At 42.2% G+C, this 24,685-nt stretch overlaps 1 protein-coding gene across 2 annotated transcripts in view; it reads left to right on the top strand.

Moving 5' to 3' along the window:
- The window catches only part of vti1a (vesicle transport through interaction with t-SNAREs 1A), a 185,151-nt gene that overhangs the window by 34,375 nt on the left and 126,091 nt on the right, over positions 1–24,685 (top strand). For both annotated transcript variants that reach the window (XM_084078710.1, XM_084078711.1), the window contains exon 4: positions 13,733–13,810. In XM_084078710.1, coding sequence (XP_083934836.1) covers positions 13,733–13,810 — 78 coding nt within the window. The remainder of the gene's footprint in view (positions 1–13,732; positions 13,811–24,685) is intronic.

Genomic DNA, 24,685 nt, shown 5'->3' with positions numbered 1-24,685 from the left:
TATTCATTTAAATTAATATGATAAAATATAGCTATTTTTTTTCATAGCCTAAGAACTCCGGAAACGACAACAGATGCGTTCCCGGTCTCAGCGGGTTAAAGGCAATGTGTTTACCCAGGGATGAAATCCTTGAGAAGGCAACAAAGTCACCCCACCACCACCACCACCACCACTACTACCAAGCGCCACCGCCACCCGCCCGCCACCCCATCAAACCGCATTTCCTCCTCTCATCCCTAAGTGCTTCTAATGAGGGAGCGTGGCGGAGAGAGAAAGCGCGGCGGCGGCACTTTTGGTCTCGGTGACCAATGATTTTTTTTTGCCTTTTTCTCCGGCGTGTTTTTTTGAAGCCTGCGGTGGAATCTCTGACTGTGGCCTTGATCAGAATTGCACTGCGTAGAGGATGAATTAAGGACTTGTTCATTTATCCCAGAGGTTGGGCGCCATTATAGCGTCCCGCAGTGAGACTAAACACTTTTGCTTTTGTTTCTCTTCCGCCTGCTGCCACGCTTGCACTCCGTTTGTTCTGGTGTTGTCAAAGTTTTCTGTGGTCTTACATGCCTTTGTAGGTTTTTTTACTCTTTTATATAATCTGCCGTTTAGATGCCTCTGTCTAACGGCACTGAAAATTCTCAATAGACAATTTCTTACGTTTCATATTGTATTTTACAGTATGTATTGGAAAATTCTTGTGACTCAACATAGGGCCATTTTAAAATGCTAATATAGGATATCAAATTACCAAATCATTCCGTTTAAAAATGCAGTTAATAATTATAGATGTTATGTTCTATCCTTTTGTTTTGATCAGTGCACAGCGGGGTGTAAAGGAACGTCTATCTTCAATAATAACTCGGGCTGTCCCCTCAGAGTCCATTCATCGGTTCATTTGGTCGAAGTCGACCAAGGCTTTGTTAGTCGAATAGTAATGTTTTTATGCTCTTTTTTCCTATGCTCACGACCTCACCGACCTGAAAAGACTAGTCTCTGGATGCTTGTATGTACAGTAGGTAACTGACTTGTAGATGAAATAAACTAATTGATTAGTCCACAAAATCCTATGGCTATTAGTCAACTAAGAATTTCTCAAGTCGAGGACAACCCTACAACGCACTGTACTAATGCAGATCTGAAATGCTCTACGTAGGTTATAGTTAAGGGCCCATTAGGCATATTGGCCTCAGCTGTGAGGAAGAATGAAATCAAAGCATACTGTAGCCTCAAATGAACGCTACACAAAAGCCACTCCCTCCCAGGTATTCTTTTTTGTTAATGCCTTTAGTGGCACTCGCCCAGTGGTGGAAAGTAACTAAGTACATTTACTCAAGTACTGTACTTAAGTACAATTTTGAGGTATTTTTACTTTACTGGATTATTTCCAATTTTCAGTACTTTTACTTCTACTCCACTACATCTCAGAGGCAAATATTGCGCTTTTACGCCACTACAATTATTTGACAACTTTAGTTACCAGTTACTTTGTAGATTTTGATTATTATTACAAAACATACATTACCCACTTCAGCCCTATATTCATCTCGGCCATTTGAAAATAGCCGATCTACAAGCTCACAATGCGTCGCGATGCGACGCATTGTGAGCTTGTAGATCGGCTATATAAAAGATTTTTAAACATTTCAAAACTTGTGGACATTCTGCATAATGAGTACTTTCTACTTTCGGTACTATGAGTACATTTTGATACCAATACTTCTGTACTTTTACTCAACGAAATTTATAATTACGGACTTTTACTTGTAACAGAGTATTTCTACATGGCAGTATTGATACTTTTACTTAAGTAAAAAATGTGCGTACTTTTTCCACCACTGGTCCTATTCTGCCTACTCTGATTTATACTTAATCGTACACCGGTGTCGCACTCCGGAAATAGCAGAGCTACAAGCCTATTCCAGCTTGTAGATCGGCTATTTTCTGTGTGCGACACCCGCACGCAACCAAGTATAACTCGGACTTAATGTGGGCCACATGCCTGAATGAGTTCCCCTTTTATAAACCTGTCCATTGACTGCTTCCCATAGTTTGTCGCGAATTCCAGCACAAATCGACTCCCAGCCAGTTAGTAAGCACGTTGGGGACATTTGTTTGGGGGGGGGGCTACATCTTGGAAGGGGCTCTGGATAAAAAAAAAGGGGGGGGCCCACTACTGGGCCCTCATCAGCATTTGAATGTGTCCCCCCGCGCGAGTGAAATAAGAAAGTATACATAAATATATAGCGGTAATGATCTGGTCTAAGCCCCTATGCGTGCTGCACGGCATTCTCATGCTAATGAGGGAGCCATTCAGTGGTAGACAATGGTCACGTTACAAGAAAAAGGGGGGCGAAAGGGAGTGAGGAAGATGGCCTTTTCTTGCGCGCATTACCATGGACGGATGGACGTGCACGCGCGTGCACACGTAGTACCCCAGCCTCATCTCCTCTTTCTCCCTCTCTCTTTTGTGTCGAGGTATTTTACTTTATATATATATATATATATATATATATATATATATATATATATATATATATATATATACACACACATACATACACACACACACACACACTTTGTTCTTCATTTTTAGATAACGCACCAAGAATAGATATCAAACGGCAATGATTCATAAATCAAGGTCAGGAGTGAACGTTCTTCCAAAGCAAGAGAAAGGGTTAAAAGCGAAAGTGTTTCTCTTCTTTAACACAAAAAAAAGGAGAGGAATGGAAAGACTGATAGAAGAGGAAGTGTGTGTGTGTGTGTGTGCGTGCGTGCGCGCGTGCGTGTGTGTGTGCGTGCAGGGGGGGGGGGGATGTGTGGTGTTCTTCTCAGCGGAGGGTTCAGTGAACCATATGTAGGTAGCCACAGGCTAATGGGGGCGATTGGTCCCTGGTTCTCCCAGGTATCCCCCACCCCCCATGCCCGACTCCCTTCCTCTCCTTCTCGCCACTCTCCTCCCAAACACCCACCAACCATCCGTCCACCCCTCCCTCCCTCCTTAACCCATTAAGACCTGGAACTGTGTCATTTTTAGATTTGAGCTAAAAAGCATTATTTTACACTTTGGGCTATTCAAAAATAGCAGATATACAAGCTCATAGCGCGGCACCGAGTGCCGTGCTATGAGCTTGTAGATCTGCTATTTTTGAAAATTCGTGAAAATGTGTGCAAATCTTTGAATATATATATTTTGAAAGCGAACATTTTTAACTCAAATCTTTGCTTCTGGGGGTCCCTGGAACAAAATATTTTGATGGGGGTCTGCGGCCAAATACATATAATTTTGGGGGTCCTTGACATGAAAAAGATTGAGCACCACTGATATAGAAACATAAGTTTTTCAGAAAACTGTTGGGATTTAGGAGACATGTAGAATCGGCTTCAGGTCTCAATGGGTTAACTCCGAAAATCCCTCCTCCACTTCCCTCTAATCTCACCTTTTTCTCTGGCGCTGACCCGGGGAGGACCCACTTTATTCCCCACTGCACGCCAGAAGCCAGCGTTGTGATCGGAGCCCAGTGCCCCTGCGCTATGTTCACCTCTCTCTCTCTCTCTCTCTCTCTTCTCTCTCTTCTTCTCTCGCTTCTCTCTCTCTCCTCCTCGCCCAGGCTGCCTGCCTTCCCCGACGGCTCTGTGCTGCTCTATTGATTTACTCCTCCAAACCACCACTGTCTCTGTGTTTGCTCCACCGGCAGCCCGGGCCCCCTCGTCTCTCTCTATACCTCTCCTCCTCTTCTCTTCTCTCTCTCTATCTCTCTATCTCTTTTCCTCTCTTCCTCTCTCTCTCTGTCTATCTTTTCCTCTTTCTTCCTCTCCTTTCCGACGCTCTCCTTCACACTGAAGGGGTGGTTGGGGGGGGGGTGAAAAAAAGGAAAAGAAGCGAGAGGAGGAGAGATGGAAGGGTGGTGGTGGTGGAGGGAGAGGAGGGGAGGGAGGAAGGAAGGGGGGAATTGAGGCCTTTGATTTTTCATTAGAAGCGGCTCCATATTTTAATATTGGGTTTAATCGGGCCCTCATGCCTTAAAGAAATAACCATTGAGAGACGATCCCCCTGGCCTTCAGAAAGAATGTGGCGCTTCTTCAATCAAAGCACCTCCTCGAAATTTGCTCTTTTGTTTGGAGTTCAGTTGTGATCCACCCCCCCCCGCCCCCCCCCCCCCCCCACACACACACACACACACACACCTCTCCTCTACCCCCTCGTCTCCTCTCCTCGCCCTCTTGCTTTGCGGGGTACAGTCGTTAAAGCTTATTGACTGATCTCGCCTCTACTTAACAATAGAAATGACTTTGACAGGGAAATACAACCGCCCCATATCACACACACAGGCATAGGAGCATGAAAGGCCCCACACCGTATCAGAACGGTGTTAACGCCATCGCCAGAGGATAGCGAAGAACCCCCCCCCTCACACTCTCACACACACACACACACACACACACACACACACACACACACACACACACACACACACACACACACACACACACACACACACACACGCACATCCGAGATAAGAATCCCCAAGTCTGTTTACTCACCAGCCGCACATCGCTACATGTTTTTTTTTAACGCATTCAATCCGGGAACGATTGACTACAAAATAATGTCTTCTAAATCCTAACAGGTTTCTGAAAAAAAACTTTAAGTTTCAATGTCGGTGGTTCTCAAACTTTTTCGTGTCAAGGAAACCCCCAAAATGATATGTATTTGACCCGCGGACCCCCATCTCAAAATATTTAGTTCCAGGGAGTGTTCGCTTAAAAAATTCGCACGATTTAAAAAAAAATAGCAGATCTACAAGCTCGTAGCGCGGCACTCGGTGCCGCGCTATGAGCTTGTACATCTGCTATTTTTTTAATAGCCATAAGTATAAAATAATGGGTCATAGCTAAAATCTTAAAATGACACAGATGCGTTCCCGGCTTGAATGGGTTAAAGGCTTCGCCAACAATATGACGCGCGCGTACCGTACAAATAATTTCCTCCTTTTCTTTTTTCTCCCTCTTTTTTTACAGAAGTAGTGAAATTGAGCGGTTCACGGGGATTAACAGGACGTTTCATGCCCAACAGGTTTTTCTAATATTTTTCCCAGTGACACGCAAAAACCTTACTTTTACAAAAAAAAAAAACAAGAAGAAACGCGGTATAAATAAATAAATAACAATCACCATAAGATCCTTTTTTGAAAGCGCGGCGTCGGTACATGTTGTCACAGCCACACAGTCTCGTCACCTCGCACCTGTTTAGATGTTCCGTGGGCTTATTTATCGCCCAGCAGCAGCTGATCATTTGCCTTCATTTGTGTGTGTGTGTGTGTGTGTGTGTGCGTGCGCATGCGTCTGTGTGTGTGTGTTTTCGTTTTGTTTTTGTTTTTTTCCAACAATGGCTTTGCTTGAGACTCTCTTCTCCGTTTTGTTCCAATGGAAGTAGGGGAAGCACAATGGCGTCCGTCGCACGGGAAGCCACCCGAAAGCGCCACAACCTGTGAGCTAATGAGAGGGGCCCCCATGCTGTTATCTGAGGCTCCGGCTCCTCTAGCATCATCGTCTTCCCACACACGCACACACACACACACACACACACACACACACACGCACACACACACACACACACACACACACACGCGCACACACCTTCCTCTAAAGGAGATTTCACTGGGATGGAGTGGCTTGCAGGAGCCTCCACCCTGCAACACACAAGTAGCCTTTGTGCACACACACACACACACACACACACACACACACACACACACACACACACACACACACACACACACACACACACACACACACACACACACACACACAGTCTCCAGAGGAGTGGAGGATTTGATGGCACCCAGAGACCGTGACAAAACAAAGGCAAACACATGACACCCTCCTGCGACAATCCCCAAACCGCAGCCTGCTCGCCTTCATCTGATAATATATCAAACGCACGCCGAAAAGGAAAACGGAGCACTTACTTAATTGAACCACCTCCCTCAATTTGTTTGTGTTAAAAGACGGGATAAAGTGCAAAAACAAGAACTCTCTGTGTGTGCGTGTGTGCGTTTAAGTGGATGTGTACAGTACACAGTTCTTGTCCCTTGTGTTGACAGGGTGTGTGTGTGTGTGTGTGTGTGTGCGTGTGCGTGTGTTAACCCCCTGCCAGGCAGAGATGCATTATTGAAGACGCTGTTGTGATACTTGTGCCTGCTTAAAGGTCTCGGCTTCCTTTTAAACGCCATGCAACACCAGGCCACCTCTTGCCCCCTCTCTTTCTGGGAGGAGGGGTGGGGGTTCCACGGGCATCAGGCCGTGCGTCAGCTGAGAGAATGTGACTGTGGTGTGGTGATGTAGACAACCTTTTGTAAAGTTGTGTGTGTGTCTGTCAGGGTCCCCACGGTCATGAAATTCCTGGAAATATTTTGAAATTAAAAAAGAAATAATCCAGTACTGGAAAAGGTTTGGAATTGATCAAACTTCATCAAAGGTCCTGGAAAAATATTTGGCTATGCATTGTTTTTGGCTATTGATTTCTTTTAATACAAAACCTTTTCATAAACATGTATAACATTACACGAAATATGTAACATAAGTAGTTTTTCGCCGAACAGGCTGTGTAACACCCCATCCGCACTGCCAGCGATGCGCCGTGACGCGAGCGGGCGATGAAATCTCATTAAAATGCATGTTTTTGAATGAGACCGTCCTGACCTACCGCAAGCGACAACGAACCGTGCAACGACGTCGTCCACCCCTCCTATTTTCGCTCGCAGGCTCTATTTGAGCGAGGTTTCGCGGCTGTGCCCCACCCCCAAACACTTTTTATTGTTTTTTATTTATTTATTTTGCTACACTGCCTATCTTTGGGCATTGTACATAGGAGTAAGAGACACATTATTGCGAATGATTGTTATATAGGCCTGGAAATTGGGCTAAATATTCTGGAAAAGTTTTGGAAAAGTTTTGGAAATTCATTGCTAAAAATGTGTGGGGACCCTGGTCTGTGTGTGTGTGTGGATAGTTCCATTCCAATGTCACAATTTATTGCGATATCCATGCCAATTTTAAAGATTGTTTTTACCATTAAGACCGATTCTACGAATGTCTTCTAAATCCCAACAGTATTCCGGAAAAAACGTATGTTTCTATATCAGTGGTGCTCAAACTTTTTCATGTCAAGGACCCCCAAAATGATATGTATATGGCCGCCGACCCCCATCTCAAAATATTTAGTTCCAGGGACCCCCCAGAAGCAAAGATTTGAGTTCAAAACGTTCGCTTTAAAAGAATATTTATTCAAAGATTTGCACACATTTTCATAATTTTTCAAAAATAGCAGATAGGGTTAGGGTTACAAGCTCATAGCGCGGCACTCTGTGCCGCGCTATGAGCTTGTAGGTATGCACAGTATCTTCTGAGGGGTCTGGCATTGTGTAATGGCCGGATTTATACTTGGTTCCTTGCTGGTGTCGCACATGGGAAATAACCGATCTACAGGCTCACAGTCCGTCGCAGGGTGGGGCGTTGTGAGCTTGTAGATTTGGCTACTTGTGTTTAAGTATGATTCAGGCGAAACCGGTCCACATCCTACCAACACCTCTGTTCCAGCGGCGCGCGGAGCCGATTAGCAGCCAAATGAAAGGTTAAAACGCCAGTTTTGAGGCCAACAAGGGGAGCTGGACAAAAGTGTCATTAACCCATTAAGACCTGGGACGCATCTGTGTCATTTTTAGATTTGAGCTAAAAAAAAGCATTACTTTACACTTTGGCTATTCAAAAATAGCAGATCTACAAGCTCATAGCGCGGCACCGTAACTCAAATCTTTGCTTCATGGGGGGGTCCCTGGAACAAAATATTTTGAGATGGGGGTCGGCGGCCAAATACACATAATTTTGGGGGTCCTTGACATGAAAGGGTTTGAGCACCACTGATATAGAAACATACGTTTTTTTTGCAGAATACTGTTGGGATTTAGAAGACATTTGAAGAATCGGCTTCAGGTCTTAATGGGTTAAGTCCAAAACAGGAAGCGGCCCGCCCCACTCTCTCCCACTGGTGAGAAAAGGCCCGCAATGAAAACGCACTATTGGAAGTTGAATATGGTTAATTACTGTTCACGTGACGCCACAAGCCGCGCACGCCGGGCGAGTATAGGAAAAGAGAAAGTGTGTGTGTGTGTGGAGGAACTTCAGGACCCCTCATTACACCCTGCCCCCGGGTATTTTTACGCCTTTTATTTCCCGTCTAATGAACTGTTTACATTTTCAGCTTTCCAGGAAACCACAATTACTTGCGCCTGTCCTTGTGTCGCTCAATGCAAGTGGGCAAAAGGGGAAAAAAGAAAGTGATGGGGGTTGGGGGGGGGAAACATATTTATAATGAAGATCAGTTTATTTGGTTTTAATTATTCTAATGGTTTGTTTTTTTAACAGAAGCAACTTTTTTCTCTCTCCTACATTAGCAAATGGTGATTGTTACATGTTGAAAACAATCATACACAGTGCGTTGCAATTACTGATAAATGTCCCTATTCTGCAAAACAGATGTTTAGATTTCCTTTTTTTTCTCTTTTGCCCCCTGGAATTGTATGGAGTGCTGCTCTAAGAAATATCTAAGACATTTTGTTTATACATTAGATACCCATATGTGCCCATATAAACTATCCAGAAGAAAGAAGAAGAGACTCCTATATTTTGTCATGATTATATAAATATAATTTGCTGCTCAGAGAATATTGCCCGCCCCATTAGCATATCTAATATGAATCGGTATGCATGCATATGTAATTACATTTTGATGGGCTGAAGATGAGCCTCCTTTATTTCTTTTTCTTTTTTTTCATCTGAGGCGGTCCGTGTCAACTGAAGTAAAACGTGTGTTTTTTGACAGGACCCCCAGCACCTCCATCCCAACATTTGACGCAACGTGGAGAGTTTTAAAGGCGGGCCGCTTTGCATAAAGTTAAGACGGATCTTTGTACTTTTCTTTTTTTTTTTTGCTTCCGGGTATAGAAGCGAATTATCACCCGAGATTAAAAAAAACAAAACAAATGACAAATGACAGACCTTTCAAAGGGATTTGTAATAAAAGACTCTCTCTCTCTTTCTTTTCTGAGAGTAATAAGGAACCTTCTTAGTTTTTTTTTTTTTTTTAGATTACAAAGCCAGATTGGCTGGTTTCATGTTGTGTTAGATGGCGTTAATCCCTGACTTCCATTTTCACGAGATCCTTGTCACTGTCTTACCTCTTATCAAATCTCTTTTTTTTAAATTACGAGTTCATCTGCCAGGTATCACCGTGGAACAGGCCCTGCCCTAATAGCCCATATGTATCCTACTCTCGTCACCTCCACCAAGCCAACACCGTTGTCAGGAATCCAGGAAAAAGCGACTGTGCCACCACCGCACGAGGGAGTTTTTTTGCCTTTATGCATAACACGGCAAGTCGTAATCAAAGTCTATCAATGGGGTGAAGCCGTCGATATCGTTGCAGCTGCCTCTAGTCTCACATCAAATGCAGAGAAGGGGAATAATCACTCCTAGGAACAGGATTCTGTTGTTTTGTCTGGAGGGGGGAATCCTTAAACCTCCAGCATCTATAGGTACTGGGGGAAGTAACGGAGCAAGCTACTCCTTTTGTTTCTGTGGCACTTCTCCCCCTCGTTCTCTCTCTACTCTCTTTTGTTATCGGCACCACGCTCATTGCAAAAAGCGCCTTCATGCTGCTTGTGTTGTAACAAACAGCTATTTAGAAATACAAAAAAAAAAAAAGAAATGAAGAGAAAAAGAACACCCTGCGTAAGGTTTGAAGGCGACGTTCAGCCTTTTGCACTCAAATCAGTGCTTCTCTCGGGCTCCATCGTCTCAATTACTGCTGAAAAGCATCTTTCCCCTAAGTTACACCGCAGCTCTTTAAGATGAAACTCCACTTAAATGGAATATGTGGGAGTTTTCCCAGCAAAAAAAGATGTGTGTGTGAAAGTGTGTGTGTGTGTGTGTGTGTGTGTGTGTGTGCTTGTGCGTGTGCCTTGCATATTGCATGTGGTGCTTGCAGATTGATGTTTGTTTTCTCCTCTGGCATTACACCAGCCTAAAGCCCTTTGTAGCACTTAATTGTTGTCTTTGCACTCTTATCTACGTGACCGTTTACCCCGTCGTTTGTTGACTACTCACTGTTTCCCAAACAGTGGGTCGGGACACATTTTTGGGTCGAGGACCCATTTTTCTACAGGTCGCGAGTAAATGTCCCTTTTAGTTTTTGCTATTTCAAAAGATTTTTAGAAATCTTTTTTTTTAAAACTACCTTTTACAGAAATGTTCACAAAAATTCTAACATTTTTCAAAATAATTTCTGAATTTTTCAAGAAAGAATTATAATTTATTTTTTAAGAAATGGTAAAAATGTCAGATATACTGTACAAGTTCAGAACACGTCGCGTGATCGTGACATGTTGTGAGCTTGTGGAGCGGCTATTTTCACTATTAAATAGTACTTAAGTGGTAAAAAGTATCAATATCGTGATATGAGACTAGTCTCATATCACAATATCATATCAATTGTGATTTTGGATATCGTAATATCATGATACGGCATAAGTGTCGTATTTTCCTGGTTTTAATCACTATTTTATACTTTAAAATGTTCTAAAAAATACAGAACATAGCCACGCTGAAAATGTAAAAAAAAAAAAAAGATTATCGTTGTATGGTATTATCGTAATATTTCGAGATATGCAATCATAAATATTGTGATATTTGATTTTGTCCACATCGCCCAGCCCTAACATGAATCACTGCCTGTAATGGAAATATCAAACCCCAAATAAATGTAATATAATTCTTCTCAAATCGATTCAGGAGTGGCTCAGAAAAGGTGACTATACTGTGAAAGAGACTAAATGTATTACTGCAGTTATTATGACTGGGGAAAGACAACCATAAACAAACAGGACAAAGTATCTATGACACTCTTTGACCCTGCCTATGGGTTGCTATGGAACACGGTCCACTCGTCTGATCAAGAAATCACATCAGTTTCTTCACCTAGTGCTGTGATGTTTCTTTTTTATTGCCTTGAATGCCTCCTCAATTAAGCCTTAAGCCATATTGTAGATCTGCTATTTTTTTTAAATCGTGAAAATGTGTGCAAATCATGGAATATATATATTTCTAAGCGAACATTTGTAAAATATTTAGTTCCAGGGATCCCCAGAAGCAAAGATTTGAGTTACAAATGTCCGCTTAAAAAATATGTATATTTCAAATGTTCATGATTTAAAAAAAATAGCAGATCTACAAGCTCATAGCGCTATGAGCTTGTATATCTGCTATTTTTGAATAACCAAAAAAAAAACTAAAATGACAGAGATGCGTTCCCGTATTGAATGGGTTAATGTGGTTAATATTTGTGTTATTTTCGTTCAAGGGCAACAACGGCAAAAATAATGAATCCAATTCACGTAATTAAAAATGCACTAACTATTACAGTTCTCACTGACGGTGCTGAAAACTGCACGTTGACCATTAGATAGACGGTAGACCATTAAGACAGTGTTGTTGATTGGTCTCTATCCCTCCACAGTGGCAGCTCGGCTCGTTGGTTCATGTCCTGTGTGGCCGAGGACCGACCGGCCTGCCGCTCTGTGTTGTGTCTAGGTCGCTCGCCCTTTATCTACTTGGTTTTCATGGCCTGGGTCAATTTAGACCCTATACCGTCTTGTCGGTAATTACTCCGGAGAGCTGTGGCCCTTCACCGTCACAATAACAAACAGACGAATCACATCAGCCCCAGACTTTTCCACTCACAGCTTCGGATTATCAGGAGAAACGAATGGGAGAGGAAGAAAAAAATAAATAAACCGAAGCGATTGGTTCCAAGAAGTTATTTCAATCAAGGAATTTGATGAGCGGCATTCTGGAGGTCATTTTTGGGGTATTTTTCAATTTTGCCGTTTGCATTTCTTGCTTGCGGAAAGTGGCATCAAAGTGCCTTTTGTTTAATTTAAAACCGACTTTCACTGAGCACTACTGATGAGGATACTGCATTTGAGAGAAAACAATGTCTAGCCCCCCCCCCCCATTTTACACACACACACACACACACACACACACACACACACACACACACACACACACACACACACACACACACACACACACACACACACACACACACACACACACACACACACACACACACACACACACACACAGAGAGAGAGACAAATCGGTGATTCCACACTAATTCCTCCTTCCCATCCTTGTATTTACCTAGAATCGAAGGTACTGTGTAAAATCCAGACAATGGAGGGAATTCACATCGAGAAACAATGATATTTTCATTCCTGCGCTCGGCGTTCGTCTTTGATTTCGAGGCCCACCTCCCGCAGCCCACCTTGAAACCCTGTCAAGGCGGGCGAGGAAAGTGAATACGGCTTAGTAAACACTTTCTCTGTCTGCCGCTGGTGTGTATTTAGTTTAGAGGGCATGCCAAGAGGCTGTTTTTTGCTTGGGTCGGGTGTCTGTAAACAAGTGGTACAACGACGGCAGCCCACTCCTTCAGAATCGGAGGTGGCAACGCTCTGAAGTGTTTCGTGAAATGTGTGTGTATGTGTGTTTGTCTTCTTTTTTGGTGTGTGTGTGTGTGTGTGTGTGTGTGTGTGTGTGTTTGGACATGGCATTCCCTCTTCCTTTTCTCAGCCTATCTGGTGGGGGAGAGAGACACACACACACACACACACAGAGAGAGAGAGAAAGAGAGAGGCAGGCCCCCCCCCAAAAAAAAAATCTGATGGGCCGCCAATGGGTGATGAATTATTCCCTGTCTGAGTCTCAGCATCGGTGTTATCACAGAGCCTGCCACTGCAAGCAGCCGGTGACAGCAGGGTGACAGCCCCCAGAAAAGATTTAGCGCTGACAAGTGATACTTTCCCCCACATATAATACATCTGCCTGGCCCACACCATGTCCTCCCCTCTGCCCCCCCCCCCTCCCTCCTCCCTCACCCTCTCTCCACGCACAACACAAGACACAAGTTTTTATTTATTTATTTATCTATTTATTTATTATCCTTCCCAACTTGTATTTTGTTAAAAGAGGTGGTGGGGGAGGGGGGCGGGGGGCGTTGGTGGTTTTGGTGCCTCCGTGGCACCGTGCGTTCTGGGTATTGTACATACATCACCTTGGAAGTAAAGGTACTGGTGGGTCGGGGAGGAGTGCACTTGTCTCCTCGAGCCCCCCTTGCACGGGGTACCTGCGCCAACCCTATACATACATGCATACATAGTGCATGCAGTGCATACTGTATGTGTGTATATATATATATATATATGTGAACAGGCACACACCTTACTTTAGACACCTGAAAAACCCTGCAGACGCACACAGTAAAAAAAAAATCCTCGGTGTCGACGGCGCGTGCGTTCGTAACGTGTACAAATGTAACCAAATGGACCCTTACGGGGTGCCATTTGGTTACATTTGCACGCGCTCCGAATGAAATGAACACTCAGGATTTCTTGGCGCGAGGAGGCTCAGTCTGTCACAGTGTGTGCCATTAGGGGGCTCTCGTGCTTAAGGAATGCTTGTTTCAGGTTTTTTTTTCTTTCTTTCTTACCCCCATCGACAACACCACTAAGACATATCTCCCCCCTCCCTCCTTGTTTTGTCTTCCTCTCTCTCTCTCTCTCTCTCTCTCTCTCTTCTGCTTTTTTCTCCCTCTTTCCCCCTTCTCCTCCTCCTGCAGAAAAGGTCACGTATCGCCTACAGTGATGAGGTGCGCAACGAGCTCCTGGGCGAAGACGGCGGGTCCTCGGAGACTCAGGTGAGGCGCTAATCAGGGGGCCACGCCGCCGGACCCCGGTGTGGGTGGTGTGTGGCTGGGTGGCTGGTCTCCTCGGGGCCCCCAGGGTGAGAGAGAGAGGGAGGGAGAGAGGGCCCCCTCCTGGGGGCCACGTCGAGGGCCACCATCGCGGTATTGTCACCTAGTCATGCGGAAGGAACACTGTTTAATGCAAAGCTGCCGAGGACGGCGAGTTTGAATGGGCCACGGGACCTCAAGTCCAGCGTCTGGCCAGAGCCAGATTGGGGGGCCGCGCACGCACACACACACACACACACACACACACACACACACACACACACACACACACACACACACACACACACACACACACACACACACACACACACACACACACACACACAAAATCACTCCATTCAACTCAAACTCCAATACGCCGGCCTCCCCCACTCTTAACTACCCCACAGCTGTTCTCCAGCAGTGTGTGGACTTATCCATCCAAAAGATTCTTCATCAGTGTGTACACACACACACACACACACACACACACACACACACACACACACACACGCTCCTTTAAACTCCAAGGGAGGCGAACCTGCACAATGCAGACACTCCAAATGAATAGGGTCCTGGGTTCTGCTGTTGTTGATAATTAGAATCAGGAAATCATTCAAATGCTTGATATGATACTCCACAGGAAAACCTAAATGTTTTATTAATTTTGTTTAATATTAGTCTTTGATAAGAAAAATCGGGAATTCCGTTTGTCTTCGCTGAAATTATAATCTATTATCTATTAAAGGAATTTAAAATTGGCATATTGTTTTTTTGAAAAAGAGGCAGTGATTGACATTTTCATTGAACATTTTAATTCAGCCTGATGAATTCCAGGGATTATACACGACCGATAAAGACCGTATTAACAATCTTTCTTCCATTGTCGCCGGAGCAAAAAGACAATACAATAAGCACGCAGAAATGAACAATGTCTTCAAAATGCCCTTGATTCATTCATGGCAGATTTGAATATGGTAGTGAAGAGAGAGGGAGAGAAAAAAAACTCAAAACAATTATCTTAAATTGTGATCTTAATTGCCCAAAAATACGCCACATGTTCTTTTAGACTTATATTGTTTTGAATAAATGTGTGAAGTGCCGCATCAAAACAGCAGCACATCAACGGTTTTGAGAAGCCGAACGAGCGTTTTAACATTTCAGACGCTCTTACCTAGCGCTCACCTGCACATCTGCCACTCACAAACAAGCACTCTCAACTCTGACCAAAAAAGCCTTTTGACTAATTATATATTGCCTTTAGAATAGGGCTGTCAACTCGCACGAGTAGCTGTGCACCTCAAGGACACACACACACACACACACACACACACACACACACACACACACACACACACACAAATAAATACATTTGCATACGCGCACGCCCAAAAAGAAAGAAAAAAAAAGATGTCACAAAGAATACTCAAATGCACATTTGCACATTTAGTCCCATGGTGCTTTGTAAAAGTACAGTGAGATGATCCACAGCTGAGCGAAGCTAAATAAAGTTGTCTCCTCTCCAACGCGTTCCCCATTACCATTTCAATGATGACCCGTGCGCCGCACATCTTAGAAACATATGTATTGCGAGCCGAGATGCGTAATTGATATGCATATTCCCGGCAAATTAGCCAGACGCAGAAGTGACTCTGACATTTTCTACACAAGTTGGAAGGAAGATGTGCTGGCAGAAATGTCACATTTTAAGACAGTGATGGTTCTTATCAAAAATCTTGTCAAAGGACTGCCAGCAACAAAAAAAAAAAAAACTACAGAACTCATATCTCATTTCAAATGTGTTTACTTCTCTTTCATTAAAAAAGAAAAATATGCACAATATTTATAAACAATCTAGGAATCCAGGATTCATGTCTTAAAAAATACAAATACAATATTGTAAAATAATTATATTTTTCGTTTTAATATTTTAATTATATCAGGCAGTATTACTAGTATTACAAATGTGTTGCACTGCCTTATTCAACAATCCTCTCGAATGTACTGTATATCCAAGGGTCTTGATACTCACCTTTTTATTTCATAGACGTCAAAACACATATTTTTAAAAATCCAGTATTTCAAGTGCAAGTATTTGTTTGTTTTGAAGGACGAGCACATAAATAAAGAATAAAGAATGTGGAACATTGCAGTTACACCTCGGCATCCTTTACTTTTACAAAATATAAACATACAAATGTTATTGACAAAAAAATAACAAAGACAAAAAATGTGTCTTTGTGCCACGCACAAAGACAAATAGAAAATAAAAGTGGCACAATCCTTGAAACCTAAAAAAAAAAAAAGAACCTATCAATACTTGTGTTAGGTTAGTTAGACTCAGAATTTTGGGTCAACCTTGTTTAATTTCCCCTGGCTTGCTCGGTAACATTTACCTGATATTGCACTGTTTTCTAAATTGCAATTTAGAGAGGTCATATCATAAATGGTCTAGACGGCAGTATAAATGTGAAACCTGAAAGGACCCCAGACCTTATATGTAATGCTCAAACTGCTGAAATTAGACTTAAATATAGAAATGTAGCTTTTTTTGCCTACTGTGAAACAAAATATGGTAATAATGATTTTTAACACACTCACTGGCATGGAATGTGTTAATGTCAACGCTAGATATTTCCCCTTTTCCTCCCAGGTTGCCATATTTACTGTACTGTACCTCATTTTAAAAACTTGGGGAGATAATACGAGACTTGGTTCTCGCTGTGAGTGGAGTGCTCTCACAACTTCAGTTTCTTTTTTTTTTATTGAACGAGACAGTGGTGATAGGAGAGGGGGGGAAAGGGATGGTGGGGGCCAGGGCAAGCTGGTCAATCTAATTCCTGACGATCTGAAAGAGGTCAGGATCATTTCATATAGCCCTGGCTGAGCAGATCATTACTAGTCACAAATCTGTTGGTTACATGGCAAGGATTTATAGCTAAGTAAATAGGGAGCCGTCATAAGTTCTGAAAATGGCGTGTTGGCCCCACGATAATGGCCAAAGGACGATTTAATAGAGTTCGGCATTTATTCGTTATCTGTATGCGGACAGAGACTGAATTGGCGCTATCGCTCGTTTTTTTCTCTTCTTTTTTTATAATGTGGTAGGCTACCATTGCACATTTTTCCCCTCTCTGATTCCCCTCTGCATGCAACACACGCACAAGTGCGGACACACTCACTCACACACACACACACGACCACATACCACACACAAAGCAGCGAGCGCACACACACACACACACACACATACACCCATTTTTTTCACACACGAACACTCTACGGAATAGTTTCGATTTCAGTCACAGCAGAAGGCTTGGCCACGAGAGATTGTGCTGGTTTGAGCCGGCATGGACCAGATTTTACAGGCTACAAAGGAAAGCAGATTACCACTTGTATCGAATTCCGTATTGGATAAAAAAAAAAGAGTCTTTTGTTTGAAAAAAAGAGAAAAAAAAATTGCTGATTATCATAACATAAAAATTGCAGCAGTGCAATTTTGAATACGGGCCAGCATCACAAAAACACTGGGAAAAAGGCACTCGTGCAGGAGTAATTATAAAACGTACAATATTCCGTGTTTACCGCTCTCGATATCTCTTGAGCAAAGCTAGCATGCCTGGCTATGCTTTGAAAAGAACATATGCCAAGGCGAAATAACCCATTTAGACCGGGAAAGCATCTGACTGTGTCATTTTAGATTTCTTTGGCTATTAAAAAATAGCAGATATACAAGTTCATAGCGAGTGCCACGCTATGAACTTGTAGATCTGCTATTATAATTTTTTTATCGTGGAAAACGTGTGTAAATCTTTGAATATAGATTTATATGTTTTAAAGTGAACATTTCTAACTCCGATATGTGCTTCTGGAGGTCCCTGGAACATCATATTTTGAGATGGGGGGGGGGGTCCGTGGCCAAACACATATCATTTTGGGTGGTCGTCGACATGGAAAAGTTGGAGCACCACTGATATAGCAACATGCTGTTAGGATTTAGAAAACATTTTTAGATTATGTATTTGGCCGTGGACCCCCCCATCTCAAAATGTTTTGTTCCAGGGACCCCCCCCCCCCAGAGCAAAGATTTGAATTACAAATGTACAAATGTAAAAATATAAATATTCAAAGATTTGCACAGATTTTCAAGATTTTTTCAAAGTGCCGCGCTATGAGCTTGTAGATCTGCTATTTTTGAATAGCCAAATAAAAAATAAAAATGACACGGCTGCGTTCCCGGATTGAATGGGATAAAGCTAAATGGGGAAAAAAAATGGTAAACACTATGGCACACAATCCTCTCTCCCATAGTCTCGGCAAATCCTCTAGGAAGGACTTGCAATCAGTCGGGCAGCACAAATGAGCTAGAACAAGGCTTGTTTGGTAGTCATTGAGTCGGACGGCGTGGGGATGAGGTTTGGGGGGGGGGGGGGGGGGATCATTGTGGATCTGCTGGGCTGGTTGAAGCCCCCCAAATAAGCACATCTATAGTGTAGTTTTAAACTTTGCCCTGCTCCATAATGCATTCTCGGTGGGGAGTCGTGACCTTCTGGAAGAAAAGACAAGTTTTTCTGGCTGCAGAGTCGATCTTGTTCTCACCAAAAAAACGGAAAGAAAAAGATGCATGGGAGCTGTGCGTTTTGAACACATATTTTGATCCCGATACACAGTCAAATCCTCATTTTTTAATAGAGAGTTACAAATGGATAAATTATCACAAAGGATTTTACTATGTACCGGTTATGACATTATCAAGGCTGAGAACTCCTTAGAGAAACAGACACAGACATGCTAATGTACCTGCCTTCTGTTGTGAATACACGGTGACAGTTCTTTCTTCCCTGTTTTGAAATGATCCATATTCGTCACCTATTCGCTCGTCTTTGCACCATTTCATTTAGAAATCTAAATCTGAATTTTAAAACGGGTTTAAAATAGTGAATCCGGTGATTAGACAGCAGCAACACTGTAATTGGCTGAAAATACTTTTTTGTTTAAATATATTATTGTGTGCTAAAATTCCCTGCTGTGCATTAATCAATGGCGCAATTAAATAGAGACGATTTATTTACTGTAGTTTAGGTACTGTTTGTGAGAAGAATATAATTTGTCATTTTGTGCTGGTTGACGGATACGTCTTTGTGTTCCTCAGTCTGTCACCCCCATGACTCCCCCCGACCGTGTATACCAGTCTTATTTCTTCTTTCCCTCTTTTAGTCCACAACTAGAGTTTGTAATTCATGAACCGGGCCAGTCTTTTGCCACTTTTATTGGGGGATATATGATGGCAAACGGTTTCAAAACTCGCTAAAATTCCAAATGACCGGGCACATCTGAATGAGATAAGAGAGTGGGAGTAATAGAGGCCTTGAGTGCACCTTCAGATCTGCTAACCTTTAATCTCAGCCAAGGAACAGAGCTAAAAAATATATATATACAGTATACAGCATATTCACCTGCAAAGGCAGACATTTAGAAATGTGTCCCCCAAACACCCCTTCTCTGCCATGTGTTCTCCCAAAATGAGACCCCCGCCCCGTTTCCTTTTCTGCATTCAAGAACAGCAGCCTTTTAACCCATCAAGACCTGAAGCCGATTCTACAAATGCCTTCTAAATCCCTAAAGTATTCTGAAAAATCGTATGTTTCTATATCAGTGGTTCTCAAACTTTTTCATGTCAAGGACCCCCCAAAATCATATCTATTTGGCCGCCGACCCTCATCTCAAAATATTCGATCTTTTTCAAAAATAGCAGATCTACAATGCTATTTTTGAATAGCCAAAAGTGTTAAAATACTGCTTTTTAGCTCAAATCAAAAAATTACACAGATGTGTTCCAGGTCTTAATGGCTTAATTGTGATCAGGCTTGATTAATTGTAAATGTAGTTATTGGCTTTTTTTTTTGACCGACTCTTTATCAAAGATCCCCAAGTTCCCTCCTGTGACAAAGAAAAAGGAATTGCATTTCCTATTTACTTCACTTTTAAATCTATTATTCTCTTTGATCAAAAAAATGAATAGCTAATGCTAAGATTCATATTTCATGACCTTTTGGTTGTCCTAATAATAAGCTCCACTGTTATGTATTTATGTATATGTATACACGGGCTATAGCCTCACACGGCTCTCTCTCTCTCCCATACATAATCAACACAGCAGGCATCGGTATTGAGATACATAAGGTACATGAAATATTGACAGGATATCATGCATTTGATGCACAGGGGCAAAAGAGGGACTGTGGCTCAGCGTTTCTCCATCTCCAGTGAAGGCACACAATTGTCTCTCACCTTTATCCCATTAAGACGGGGAACGCATCTGTGTCACTATAGATTTCTTTGGCTATTCAAAAATAGCAGATATACAAGCTCATAGCGTGGCACCGAGAGCTTGTAGATCTGCTATTTTTGAAAAATTGTGGAAAAATATATATTTATATTTTTTTCAAAAAACTGTTAGGATTTAGAAAACATTTTTAAGAATCAGACTCAGGCCTTAATGGGTTATTCCATAGATTCATTCCAAACAAAATGACACACACAATATATAAATGACTTTATTCATACTATATACCCCACCCCAAATGGTATTTCTTTCCACAGTGCTGACTGAGATTCCAGTCTTATTTCATTCCCCCCCTTCTCTCTCTCTTTGCCATATGACTGCTCTGTGATGTTCCCTCCTTGATGATGCTAGTTGAGATGCCACAAGTCGAGCCATCCACTCCCCGCTCTTTGTTTAATGTGACAGCGCCACAACTTGATCTTTGTTTGTTCAAAAAAAAAGTCGGCGCGAGCCGAGCGGCGTGTTTAGCTCCGTTTAATGTGTTTGTCTTGTGATTTCCGAAATGCTAAACATGCAAACGGGATAAATCGTCAAGGTTAATTCCGCTCCCAGCCCGCATGAGTGATCTGCTCTGCTGCCACGTGTGCTTTTTTTATCTCTCCTTTCACGCTCTCTTTCCATTTCTCTCTTTCTCCCTCTCTCTCTCTCTCTCGTTCTTACCCTCCTTCTCTTGGCTTTCCTGTGGCAGTTGATAAAGTTGCGCGAGGAGGTAAGTGGCTTTCTCACCCTGCACGTTTCTAACATTCTGTCTTCCCCCCTGAAGACTTCCATTCGCTTCTCCTCCTCCTCTCCTTTGGAAAAAAACGAAATAACCTCGCTTTGGACATTTTCTTTCGCACGTCTTAATTGAGCGACCCCCACAGACCAAGGCCCCCGAGAAGTCATCACATAAGTTGATAAAGGGCCCGGGCTCTGCTCACCCTAAAAAAATGTCTAAATGGAGATGAGATATTAATGCCATATCCATTTTTTAAAGCCGATGGTAAAGGTGGCCCTCAGCCTGTCAACATCTTAATTATAAGTGGATAGTGCTGCATGTAAGATTTACAGTCCTCTCATTTGCCTGCATGGAACCATAAATGAGTGGCGTTCTGCCTCTTGTCATAGTAATGAATTGGATTAGCGATAACATCATAACAGTGATGTGTGTTTTAGCCAAACCCACGATGTCAGTGAGTGGGATGGATAGTGTGGTTCATGTTGTTTGTTCGTTCACCATCATCATGCACCATCACCAGCCATAGAGCTACTGTACATCAGTCATACTTTAATGCTCAGGGGGAACAACTGGAAAGGGGATTATTGTGCTAATAAAATAAACCTGGTGTCCTTATTTTGGCCACGTAATTATTGTCAAACATAAAAAAAAGTTTAAAAAAAAGTCTTTCTAACATTTTGTGAAAATAGCAGATCTACAAGGTCTCAACATGTCGCATCGCAATGTGTTGTGAGCTTGTCTATCTGCTATTTTTAAGCCATTTTGGAATAGGGGGCTGTTTGAGGGTCTTTGGCATGGAACATCAGCCTCTGGTTTAATGCATCTTATGCCTCTGGTGCTGTTTTTTTAAGATGAGAAGTAAATGTTTTTGATACCCACACAAAAACATGCAGTAATCCTGGTCTCTATACTGCCTCCCCCTGGTCAGCCGTGGCGCCTGATGGAGGGGCAAGGAACTGGTTGGAATAACGTGTTCCTTCCAAGCGCTACAGTACGTTCTACAGGAGAAACTCCCCCCTGTCAGGTGATAAGAAGGCTTGTTAGATCTCATGCATTGAAGGAGGCATGAGGTCGGCTCTGGGCTCTCCCTAGGTTGGCAGAGGGAGTGTGGCACTGGGTGAAAACAATGGGGTTGCAAAATTGTGGGATAAAAATGTTGGGGAAAAAAAAAGAGAAGTAAGTGTTTTACAAACTGCTTGAATCTCCACGTAACCCTCAATATATAATATAAAGTAGGTTTGTTTCCTCTCATTTAGATGAAGTTAACCTAACTTGAGCACAGATTGATGACAAAATGATGATAATGATAATCTGTTATCTGCAAACAGACAAAACAGTTCAGGATACATTATTTAAGGCTCTCTAAGCTGTCTTATAACTGTCAGCTAGTTGGATGTCATACTGTACATTGACATCAGGATTTTGAAACGGATAGGATAGATTATATCCAACAACTCTCTCTTGAATTTACTTCCTAATTGGCGAAATAAGGAAGTAAATTCGACATTTCGACTCAAGCTGAGGTTCTTTGAAGCGGGGTAACTTAGTAAGCAAGTAATAAGCTAAGTTGTTTGAAAAGTACTACTGTTCATGTGACAGGATGTGAAATCATTCACATCCAGCTGTAGTTTGGCACTGCCCTCTCCATTTTAGTGCATTAACCTATTAAGACCTGAGATACGATTCTCCAAAATGTCTTCTAAAACAGTTTTCTGAAAAACGTAAAACACCCATCTCGAAATATCGCGTTTTTTCAAAAATAGCAGATCTACAAGCTCATTGCGCGGCACTCTGTTTTCTTTCTGTATCTATTTTTCTGTACTTTGCACAATTGGGCATGACTTTGCTTAACGCTTGCTCGTCGATACTGTAGTTAATGATAGACAGTCAACAAGTTCATTATGGATGACATGATGATATATAAGTACAGTACGTCCTCCGTGCCCAAATTTGGATAATCCGAGCCCCATTGTCTTCCATTATAATATTATTAAAGTTAGATATTTCAATAAGTATGAAACATTATTTGAAAAGAATTAGGGGAGGTACTAAGGTACACTGGCAGTGTGCACAAGTCATTTGGCGCTGATCGTTCCAGCTATTTACGAAATGACATTGTGCGCGCGCACATACACACAGACCCTTTTATTGACGGCTAGCCTCTTTCAGAGCCACGCCGTAATAAGTAGCAATAAATCCCCACCACAACAGTGATAAAAAGAGCTGGTTTTCAAATATCCTGTAACTACTGTAACACTATTGTTGGATGTTCTCATCCAGATCCGCAAACCGACAGCTGCTCCATTGATACTTAATTGGATTCTGACTTTGTGGACTTCACATAAGAAGTTAAAGTGAAATCCTGTGCTTTTCCCTCAGTAACGTAATTATAATGTAGGTTCACCAGTACCAACCAGTGCTTCAAACCTGATTCCTCACATTTACCCGGTTTGGCCGGTACCACCATAAGGGTTGAGGGACTTTACCCTTCCTTGCAATATAATTCACAATGGAAAATACAGTAATATTTACTGAATGCAAATAGGGCTTAAGTGGTTAAATAATGGAGTTAGACATCACATTTTACCTGGATAACATGTTTCACATCAGTGCGAAAACACAGTTATTCTCCTCCGAAGATTACAGGAGGTACGACATCACATCAAAATAAAACCATATCAGAGAAACTGTGTGCTTGCTAGTGTGCAAGCACTTTTTGTATTTTATTTTTGAGGTGTAAATGCTTTTAGTCGTGAGTTTGTGGTCATGTACTCACAGTGTCAAACTAGCAGGTATTTTTTATGTGTGGAAATTATTCATACTTTCAGCCAGGCTAAATGTTCATTTTTGCCCCAATGCTCACTGAAGCTTGGCATATCAAGTGTAACAACAAAGTTCGTATCAATTTATTATGCCTACATAACATACGTGTGGGGAGGGGGACCTACATACTATATCGTCGGTGTCCAGCCAGGACCAGCTAACTCCATTTTCAGTTTTTTTTTTTTTTTTCATTAATCAAGGCTATTGAACACCCTTTAGGTCTGTGTAAAATATCAAAACATTTGAACCAATGAAAAGTATTAAAAAGCGCCTCTGACGAAAACGCCCAACTCCATTGGATCCTCAAACTGTCCGTCAAAAACAAACAACTCCCCCTCTCCTCTACAGCGCTGCTTTTCAACAGCATGAGTAGAGCGCGGTGCGCAGTGAACGAGGAGGAGGAACACGTAAACAAGCTCCCCGTAGTCTGTTAAAACTATGCAGTGTACCTGTTTATCAAACTTAGCACTGACGCTAATGTTATGAAAACAAGTAATTATATTTCTAAAATCTATTAAGTGTTTAATGAGGAGAGCAATGTGACAAGAAGAAAGGCGTTCATAGCATTTCTGTCGCGCTATTCTACTACCTCTTTGCAGAAGTTATTGTAATATTTAAAGTCCTGTTTATTATCGTAGGCCTATATAATAAGTGGCATGAAGCATCAGGGCATTAATTCACACGTTGTTGTGATGCATTGTGAGCTTGGAGATCCATTGTAAGCTTTTGAGAATTTGTACCCTTTTGAAACCTCTCCCTCAGCAGCGAGTGCATTTCTGCTCGTCTGAAACTGCTAACTCCACTTGCGCTGGGTAAAGTGTTGATTTACCCGCGATTTGGTTAAAGTGTTGATAATATAATGACACATGCAAGTATCTGACAATATATAAAGTCACTATACCAACTTTGATGAGGCAGTATTGCTTTGTTTTAAAAATATAAGGTTTTCTTC

This window comes from Gymnoscopelus microlampas (assembly GCF_963454915.1).
Source record: "Gymnoscopelus microlampas genome assembly, chromosome: 14".
Classification (NCBI taxonomy): Eukaryota; Metazoa; Chordata; class Actinopteri; order Myctophiformes; family Myctophidae; genus Gymnoscopelus; species Gymnoscopelus microlampas.
This window is presented reverse-complemented; position numbering and strand designations above follow the sequence as displayed.